Source organism: Mytilus galloprovincialis, chromosome 2 (genome assembly GCF_965363235.1).
Source record: "Mytilus galloprovincialis chromosome 2, xbMytGall1.hap1.1, whole genome shotgun sequence".
In the NCBI taxonomy this organism is placed as follows: domain Eukaryota; kingdom Metazoa; phylum Mollusca; class Bivalvia; order Mytilida; family Mytilidae; genus Mytilus; species Mytilus galloprovincialis.
In genome coordinates this window covers 77862565-77873676 of record NC_134839.1, presented here as the reverse complement: position 1 = coordinate 77873676, position 11112 = coordinate 77862565, and the positions used below count along the sequence as shown (strand labels likewise).

Below are 11112 nucleotides of genomic sequence, written 5' to 3'. Positions count from 1 at the left end.
GCAGAAAAGACCAGATTAATGTGTTTGTTACACAAGCCGTTCTAGTACAACTGGTGTAAGCTGTTGTCCGGTTCATATAGACGGTAAACCTTAAAAACTGGAACAGTGTATAGATATAGATACATCCAGATCGAGGAAAACAACATCCCATTTAAATGAGTCCGATATTTATGGCTTCTTGGCATTAAAACAGAGACCGATCTTGAATCATATTAGCTGATTTATATCAGATAATTAGATTATTGAATGTGTTTTGTATTTATATTTAACCCCCTTTGTATGCGCCAATTATGGGCATTCAGTTTTTCTATGCGTCCTTTGGTTCGTTCGTTTGTTCGTCCCTCCGTCCGTCCGTTCCTTCTTTCGTCCGTCTGTCTCGTTTCGGCTTAGAGTGTTTGGTCAAGGTAGTTTTTGATGAAGTTGAAGGCCAACCAAATTTAAACATTATCCCTATGATATGATCTTTCTGATGTTAAAGTCATATGAAACGAGTGAGTGATGAAAAATAATGTTTATCCAATTCTTGAACCAATGCATGTATATACCATAAACTAAGTCCTCTGTGCACGAATTTCTCATTTTTTACGCATACATATTGTTTAATCGTCAATTTGTTTTTCTCTCTGTCTGTTATGATTTAACAAATATGGCTACTCATTAAATGCCGTGTTTTGAAGCCGAAGTTTTCCGATTGTCACCTTATAGTAAACAAATAACAAAAACCATGGTTATTGAGCACGTGTTTAACATGAACAATCAGATAATTGTTTATTTTAATGACAGATCCATGCGTATTGCGACCACCGGATTTTTACGAGGAGGGTTACGCTCAGGTCACTATGCATACGGAAAATATGTTGGCGAATTGCTTCCTGGAAGGAAGCAATTAAAAATAAGTAAACTTCTTCTAAATGTGAACAAATTAAAGAATTTTCCTCAGAAAAAAAGTATATGTACATAAGTTGTATAATGAAAACTATCCATTTAGTTATAAAAAAAACATATGCATATTTTTTTTTTAATTTGAGGTTTCTTATGACTTAAATGCAAAATTACAGATGTAACTTAAATTTTACGGTTCACAGAACATAAAAAATGATAGTGCGAGTGGATCATCGGTGTACTATGTACACATTCTTGTTAATATTTTGTTAGTTTTAAGTAAAACAAAGTTATTAAACACATGTACGCTACAAAATATCTGTCAACATTAACACGCTATTTTAATACAAAACTAATTTTGAACATTTATTAGTTGATATTTCATATGTTAATGCTCCTCAGGGGCGTTAACACACATTAAATATTGGTTTTGATAAACAAAAAAAACAAACAATAGTCTTGGCTTTGATTATTGTAGGAATACCTGTTCTATGCATGAAAATAGATGATGTGACGTCTTGTCATGTACTATAATCAAAATATATCGGGCTATTTAAAAACATGATTTACCTAGCTAATCGAATAGCATTATGTATCTGAATTCAAAACTTAAAGAATCTAAGTAAGTAACATGTTCAATTGAAAACAAATTGTTGCAGAAATAAATCAATGACACTCATAACTCCACTTTTAGAACATTCATAAATTACGTATCACCTCCCTTCTCCATATCGTCTTTTCATAAATTCAAATTAGTTTTTTCAGTTAATATACAAAACGTTCAAAAAGACTTCCACTCAATAAAAAAACGACCTGTATATGCAAATGTTCAATAAGTATGTATGTGCTACATCATTTAATACTGTAAATAGAAGGATAGCTTATTGGAGAATTTAATTCAAGTAATATATCCTTAACATATCAAAAGAAAAAAAAACCAGCACAGTTCACAGATCCATACATGTAGCTGTGTGATTAAATTATGACAATATGATGTCTTATTTGTGAAATTCAAAGAAAATTGATACTACGCCTTTTAAGAAACAAAGGAATAACCGTTTCACAGATGATATCGGATATATTACTTATGTCGTTACTACAATCCCCTTCCCGTTTCACGAATGGGACATACTGAATTAGACTATTTACCGGATTTTTAATAACATAGGTAACACGACGGGTGGCACGTATGGAGCATTAAGTTTCTATGTAGTGTCTTGTGTACTATTATTTGTCCGTTTGACTTTTTTAGCCGTGGCGTTGTCAGTTTATTTTCGACCAATGAGTTTGACTGTCCCTTTGGTATCTTTCGCCCCTCTTTCTGAATCTTATGTAAAAATTGTATTGTATATGTCAAAGAATAGTGTATAGATCTAAATAAAGAAATCATTAATGGACGGAAAATGATTGCAAAACCTGCTTTCAAGTTGTATTATGTGTCCAATTTCAATATAATGTGATCAAAGGGGTCAAAGGTACTATTTTTTTAAAAAGGCAAATAAGATCAGAACTTTCCGAACTCATTTTTATACACGAGAATGAAGTATAACATCCTTTTATCCAACAATACTTGGAACCAATGGTATAGATTCAATCACACTCTCAGGATACCTGGAATGAAAACATTGTAAAATCATATCAAATGAGTTTATTGTAATTTTAATGTTAACAAAATTCTTAGACCAATGATTGTATATATGCTAAACTAAGTCCTGTATGCAAGTTATTTTTAATTCTCATGTTATAAAAATTATTAGACTAATGCTTGTATATATGCTAAACTAAGTCCTGTATGCAAGTGATATTTAGATTTATTTCGAATCTATAATGAATTATCGATAAATAATAAATGTATTCAGTGAGTGTAAATCGCAAGCTAATTAACTTTCGAGTAATACGTTATCAAAATTAGCAAAAGGTGCACGTAACAAATAAGAGACATTATATTTTAATTCGCATTCCCATTTGTTTATTCGCAGTTGCTTTTTGATTTGTTGTTTTAAATTTGTTCTTAAGAATCAGTTATTACTATTTGTAAAATGCAGCCGCTCAAGGGGATTAAACATATCTGTATGACTTTTTAAACTTAAAAGGACAAAACAGCTATTGTCATATATCTAATTTTTATTTTCGAAAGTCTCATATATATTTATAATTAATTTTGCTGGAATTTGTTTAAGGGTCATCACAAACATGTATATGTATTTTGAATAAGTGAAAAAGTTGACTATGCATAGGATATATATTTCACAAAACATGTTAAACCCCGCAACATGTTTGCGCCTTTCCCAAGTCAGAAGCCTCTTGCCTTTCTTATTCTTTTATTTTTTTTTTTAAATTTTAGCTCATTTCTGTTAAGAATTATCGTGTGACGTACATTTTCACTGAACTAGTACAAAAATGTATTTAGGGGCAAACTCAGGATCGTCTCCGGGTGCGTCATTTTCTCGCTCCGTTGAAGACCCATTGATGGCTGCTGTCTGCTCTTCTATCGGGTTGTTGTCTCTTTGACATACCAAATTTTCTTTCTCAATTTTATGAGATATTTACATACATATTTATCGATCATTCTTAGTGACTTATAAAGTTAGCTAATCTGCAAGGCACTCTCTCATTTTGTCACGATATATCATGTACTGTGTTAAAACCTAGATATAACAGACTAGTTAAGACATCATTTGATGAAAGAATGCCATATTTAAACATTTAAAAGATTATTTAACTCAGTAGTCCAGGTGGTGTACACATTGTAGGCGGAGATGTCACAATATCGCATAAGCATGAGATGATATCCAGCTAAATGAAAGAAACATCAGAAGTAAACTTTATTGACAATTCTAAAAACTGAACAAAATAGTAAGTCACATGTTTTAAGACATTCCAGTGTAACTCGTTACCTATGCATCATCTAAAGTTAGCAAATTATCCCAAGCATATGTTTGTGATTACTCTAAAAGAAATTCAAATTCCAGCAGAGATTGATTATCAATATACCTCAGCGTGTCTAATTTTATTTCATGTACTTCCTACGTCTATTTTTTAAACGTTTTATTTTTCAATTGCATTTTGAAATATAAATTTTCTGCTTACTTTCTCTCGCATATGAAGTTATGTGATTCCGAACATCTCCTATCGGCCCATAACCAATGATACTTATCTGCCATTACTAAACAATTCTCGTGTTCATGATAACTGTTTGGTTCACCAGGTCCCCATGCAATGTAACTAAAATTTCGGTTAGAAAACGCCCATTTCCATATTCCTTCAGTTACATCATCACGACCTCCGATCCAATAATCCACGTCTGAAACGATAACATTTTAATTGTCATATACAAAGAAATAGAATACTATCGAAATAAGCTTTTAAAATTAAATAGAAATAATAGTTATATCTAAAAGTGATGGTTATGATGAGTATCTAACTCCAAGGTTTCTAAATGCTATAGGGACATGACAAAGCATTATCTCAACAATTATGAACCTACCTGATAGAAAAATTGTGCATTTTTGTCAATAGATTTTTACTACGGTCCTGAACTTGAAGTACTACATAAACATACGTTTATACTAAAACGTAAAATACAAAATTAGTAAATTTTGTTAAGTTCTCATTGTCAACCTCTAGATGTAAGTCAAGATATAAGACAAACATACAGGTATCATCGATATCGTTTATTTGAATAAGGACTTTCCGTTTTGAATTTTCATCAGAGTTCAGTATCTTTGTGATTTGACTTTTTAAAGTTTATATGGATAAAAGCAATCAACATAATCACCAAATTATTGAGTAAACGAACAACATGTATTTATTCAAAAGGGAAGTTAAATAGTAATGCCAGCTTTTTTTCGTTTTTCGTGAAAAGCTTCTGTGTGTAGTCTGCATTGTCAGAATAAAGGTATTTACCAGCAATCTTATGACACAATCTCTAAACAAGTAGGATTATAGAAAAATATAAAGCTACCGTCACATAGCAAAACATATAAAGCAGAGATGCCACATCTACTTATTTTTATGTAACATTTTAACATCTCCAATGTGAATCTCGTGATGGAAAATATCATATAAGATAGAATGTTTGTTATTGGGAACGACAGACGCGCATTTCGTTTAAAAAACTCATCAGTTTCGATAAGTTTTTTGTAAACAAACAGAACAAGTTTAAAAGAGGCCAATACAGATGATAACGATACCGACTCAGAAACCGATAACAAGAATAACGAAGAGTTTTAACAACCTGAAATTGAGAAAGTACAGAAAATATCAAAAACTAATTCGAAAAGAACTTAGCTGTATACAACAGTAGTTTAACCGATGTTCAACATATGCCAAATACATATCTCCTTCATTGTTAAAATATATTAGTGTAACGTGTGTCTTTCGTTTTGGAATAACAGCAGGCGTATAAACTTGCAATAATATGGGCACAGTTATCATCCATACTGACATGGATTTAAGGCTGACGGTTTTTATATTTACTGTGTTATGAGAGAGAAAAAAACACACAATGCATAGTACATTTACCATCATTATGTCGACTAACTTGACAACCGTCATTGTGACTTGAAACGAAACATTCGATATGGCGATTTATATTTGTAGCCAGGTCAAACTATGGTTACTATATCTGAGGTGCCTTGCTACCAAAACAAATGTATCGTAGGAGCACGTAAGACGTACCTGCTCCAATCGAAAGAGTTGAATTTACCAAATAGTTGTACTGTTCCTGGGATTCTATCTCTACAAGTCTTGCATCATGTGCACGACAGCTACTCTGGAATTTAAATTAATTTAGAAATTATTTATAGAAATTACAAAATAAAATGCTTTAAACTATCGTTTCTTCTATGCAATTATTTATGTAAAATTCATAAAACAATTTCTGTTAAGTGGTCGAAACGTTTTAACATTATTTGGTGTCAGTTTATACATATTTTCCATTTTATCAGAAAAAAATAATACCTGATATCAAATGATTCAACTAAAAAAGATGGCTCTCTTTCCTAATTTGTAATTTTACTTGCTTTGCTGGTGATATTACTTTAATACCTTTACCGTGTTCTTATGGTGTTACTTTCGGTTCTTAGGGTGTGAACACTAAATATTCCAAACAATTCAAGTGCATGTACATGTATGATCTACTTAGGAATTAAGATATATATATATTGGAGCACACAGTCTGGTTCATGAAAGGCAGATACGAATTTCTGTCCAATCTATTGCTTATAAGAATGCAGAGCATAAACAGCAAAGGCTAATATGAAAATTATACTCAACGTTTATAAATCTAGTGATATTTCGAAGTTTGGTGACTATATAGATGAAAATGAGGAATATCAAATGACCAATACATAGAAATCGTCACTCAAATGTTACTTTTTTGGAAAAATATCTTCTAAAAGTTACATGGTCTTATTAAAACGTTCTGATTAAATAATTAATTTTGTGTATCACAACGTTCTTCAAAGAGATTGGAATAATATTCCTCTAAACACAAAGTATCAAAATGTAAGGATATATTATAATGTCAAAAAAACGAATATGTATTAACTGTATCATAGATAAAAAACATATTTTGAATGATTGTCCAAGAGATGAAAACAATAACTTAAGAACACACAATTACAGTCAAATGAGTTTTACAAACTACATGTCTTTGATATTTTTAAAGTAGTACCTCCGCAAGTAACCAATCATATGCATCATTACTAAACATGTAACATGATCGATAAAAGTGGTTCCAGCCAATGGGACAATCACTTCCAAACGTCTCTGAAAGAACAAAACAAGTATACATTTGAAGTTTCATTGCGCCTTAATTTTGTTCAGAAAATTTTATAATACATTTATAAACTCATAAAATAATCAAAACTTTGAAAGTTTAAATTTTCAATCTTGCTGCCACACTTACCAAATATATGCAAAGTAATAATTATAACAATCACACGTAGACATCTGTTCATTGTAAATTGTTATAAAAGTAGTCGTTAGTATGAAGTCTTATCTATTGTCCTTACATTGACTTGGAGTTTAAAGTATTATCATTAATAACGAATGGTCAGTTAAAAGATATACACAATTACCCCCCCCCCCCCCCCCCCCCCCGCCAACAACAACAACAACAACAAGCAAACAAAAAACATAAAATCCCCCAACCGCACTCTCCTCTACAACAACAACAAACAAACAAAAAACATAAAATCCCAAACCGCACTCTCCTCTACATCAAACCCTCGTATTTTGAATACACTATTGGAAAATTTTACAATTGCTCCTTATCGCAATGACATACACATAGGATATGTGTAACATTTATCTTTTTGTGATCTCAATCCTCCCTCTTTTTAATCTGAGTCGGTGTTCTACTAAAAGGTGAAGAAAGGTACATAAAATAAAAATCAGTACGAAATGTTTCTTCTCCGTATTTAGTAAGACTAAGTGGGTTCTTTGTTTTACTTTGTCAACAAATAAGACTGGGTTTCAATCAAATAAAAAACGAGGTGTGCCTTTAGTGCTTTAGGATCTAATTGCTATTCAGGAGTATCCAAGATCTGGCAGGAAAAACATACGACTTGATTGACTGATGACAGTGTGTATTGGCATACAAGGAGATTTAATCATCTAAAGATTGTATTCGTGTATAAAAAGTAATGTTGTCTATTTTAGATTTAGGCATGACGTCGATATTTTGAATTCAAATAAGGTGATATAACAGCCACCTTGTCTTAATTTAAAAAAAAAATAAAATGTATCAAATAGTTAAGTCTAAAATTTCCATTGGCATAATATGTTCTTTAGATTAAAAAGTACATGTTTTCGTACTATCAAACTTTCAGGAACAATTGCCTTCTAATATGCAACTTCAGGTATGTTAGGTTTTTTTCAGCACATGTCAGAAGATGAAATGACTTCCACTTTATTTGAACATAAGACAAACAAGAAATTGCAGAATTTATCAACGAGAACGATGGAGCTATGAACTAGTGATGTCATTCCTTCTGTTGGTTTCTATAATGAATGTTTACAAGTACAAGGTCCATGCCATTTTTTCCGTAGAGTATCACAAGATGCAGAAATACATATCTTCTAACTCGAAATACAGCTTTAGAAACGAGTAAAAATACACTATAAATCAGGAGATATGGTATGAATGCAATCTCGTTTTACAAGTCACAATTTTTAAAGAGTTGATAATCATAAGTCAAAGTACGGCCTTCAACACGGAGCTTTGGTTTTCACCGAGCAGCATGCTATAAAGGACCCCAAAAAAGAATAGTGTAAAAAACATTCAAACAGGAAAATAAACAGTAAAATCTATATAAAACAAACACGAAAAAAAAGAACCACGTACGAACCATAACAAGAGGGGCGAAAGACATTCGAATCCATAGATCGAAAATAAACTGACAACGCCATGGTTAAAAAAACAAAACAGACAAATAGTAGTACACAACCACTTAACAATAGGCTCAAGACTGCTTAAATACTTTAAGGTTACTATTTTAAACTTTTTGAATGACAACATATTGGTCACGTTTGGAGGACGTGTTGAAAAAAAAACAATCGGTATTCTCGTGGAAAACAAATGTGTTCCTTTCTTGCCAAGTTGAACTTGTTATTTTATTCATTTGTGGCTGATTGTATACAGGATTTTCTTGGGAAGAAGAAAAAGAAGTAAACATAATCATTTAACTTCACATTCAGCTACAAAAATGATGTTCTTTCACTAGATTATTTATAGTTGTGTGACAATGTTTAACACGGATCTATTCCCACGAATCTGCGATAAAGGCTACAACAGAAACAGTTGAGTCTGACATCTAGAAATTGATAATGCTTTTAAATTTAATACAAAATGAGATTATTTCAGCTTCTTAATTAAAATTCTTTCATTTCATTATTTCCATATACCTCTCAGTTGATACGATTTTCCAGGGCTTGTTTTTATACGCCCGTCTTTTAGACGGGACGTATTATGGTATACCGTTGTCCGTCCGTCCGTCTGTCCGTCCGTCGTCCACACTTCGGACAATAACTCAAAAACACTTTCACCAATTTCCATGAAACTTATGTGAATTGTTTATATCTATTGACGTAAGCTCCCTTTGGTCTTTTTTAATTTCAGATTTTAAGTTTTGGATTTATGGGGCTTTATTCATAAAAAAGTGGGGGATTTTCAACACTTCGGACAATAACTCAAAAAGGCTTCACCAATGTCCATGAAACTTTGGTGAATTGTTTATATCTATTGATGTAAGCTCCCTTTCAATTTTATAAATTTCAGATTTCAAGTTTGGATTAATGGGGCTTTATTCATAAAAAAGGGGGATTTTTAACACTTCGGACAATAACTCAAAAAGGCTTTCACCAATGTCCATGAAACTTTGGTGAATTGTTTATATCTATTGATGTAAGCTCCCTTTCAATTTTTATAAATTTCAGATTTTAAGTTTTGGATTTATTGGGTTTATTCATAAAAAAAAGGGTGATTTTTAACACTTCGGACAAGAACTCAAAAAGGCTTTAACCAATGTCCATGAAATTTGGTGAATTATTTATATCTATTGATGTTACAAATAATACTTAATAAAATCTGATGAAAACATAAAATTTGTAAAATCTTTAGTTCAATTTAAAACATTAAATTTCTTGTAAAAAATAGGTTCCATGAATGTCATACGTTTGTACTATTATTGAATGGTTGCAAGGATGAAAGCACATAAGCAGTCTCTGAGATACTAACTGTCCCCTGAGGCATATATCATTTTATGATAACATTTTTACTATCTAAGCTATGGATAAAAATCAAATACTGTTTTTGCATATAGGATGTTTGCTCTTGTTAAAATTGGTTGCAATTGAAATCACAAATGATACCTTAGCATTGCAGCTTTTTTTATAGAGTTCGGTTTCGACGGAAGGGTTGAGCGCAATAAAAAATGTTATAAAACATAACTAGTCTACAATAGCACATAATAAGTGAACAAGTGACAACATGGAAATCCTAACATGTCACTAAATATTCCTTAAATGTTAAAGGGTGTGATTTTATGAAAAAAATAAGGAAATCAAGTCTCCTAAACATTTATCAATATGATCATCTTGTGAATATTCTAAACAATAAAAAGGTAATAATCATTATCCACCATATTAAGCACCATTTGAACAACTTTTGCATACATCTTTGTATAATTTAGTATGGATTCCTTACTGTGTCTAACAGAATCTAACTATGAGCAATATACCGCAATAAAATTACCATCTTTCAAACTACTAGAAAATTTGGAAATCAGCCAAAGAATTACTAAAACCCATAATCATATATCACTTTCCTTATATTGCATTGAAGACTTCTATGTTATATGCCAATGTTAATGATATTTGTCTTTTATGCTAAATATTGAAAAGCTGAACTAGGTTTAATCATCAGTGTCTTCTTCACTGTAATCACTTTCCTCATCATCAGAAAAATCCTCATTTTCTTTCTCAGAAGAGGCCTCCTCATCATCAATGAAATCTTTATCTTCATCATCAATGAAATCCTTACTTTCATCACCTACTTCCTCATTTAGATCATAACTTTCAGTAGAGTCACTTTCACCATCTTCACTTTCCCTGTTATCTTCTTGCTGCTCCTCATTTTCATTGTAGTCTTTTTTGCCATTTTTATACGCCCGTCGTCAATGAAATCCTTACACTCATTACCTACTTCCTCATTTAGATCATAACTTTCAGTAGAGTCACTTTCACCATCTTCACTTTCGCTGTTATCTTCTTGCTGCTCCTCATTGTAATTGCTGTCTTTTTTGCAATTTTTATACGCCCGTATTCTTTCAAACAACGGGCGTATCATGCGCTAAAGCGCAGCCCTTTATTCCTATAATCCTTTAATTGCTAGATGATTCCTATGGTGACCGGTTAAGGCCATTTCGCGTTTTCGCCTTTCATATTCTATAGGGCGAAATCTCTAAATCGAAAACTCGAAAACGCAAAGTCGAAAACACTAAAAGGCGAAGTCGAGAAAACGCGAAAACGCGAAATATTTTTCTATCCTTTTTTGCGTTTTCGCTTTTTTGCCTTTTCGAGTTTTCGCGATTTCTCGTTTTCACCTTTCGCCTTTTCTTCATTTCGACTATCCTAAACCTATCGCAAGTTCTTTTAATTAAAAAAAAGGATAACCTGGATTTATTGGATATAGTATGTGTTTCCTAATTACTAAACCATTGATTA

At 31.8% G+C, this 11112-nt stretch overlaps 1 protein-coding gene across 1 annotated transcript; it reads right to left on the bottom strand.

The window, feature by feature from the left end:
• Positions 1 to 2393: 2393 nt before the first annotated feature.
• On the bottom strand, positions 2394 to 6886 carry LOC143062420 (galactose-specific lectin nattectin-like). The gene is made up of 5 exons (XM_076234115.1): positions 6794 to 6886; positions 6560 to 6654; positions 5563 to 5656; positions 3973 to 4186; positions 2394 to 2493 (listed from the first exon to the last, which is right to left on the bottom strand). Exons 1-5 carry the CDS (start codon positions 6843 to 6845, stop codon positions 2439 to 2441), a joined length of 510 nt encoding a protein of 169 aa, XP_076090230.1. The 5' UTR covers positions 6846 to 6886; the 3' UTR covers positions 2394 to 2438.
• Between the last annotated feature and the right edge of the window lie 4226 nt (positions 6887 to 11112).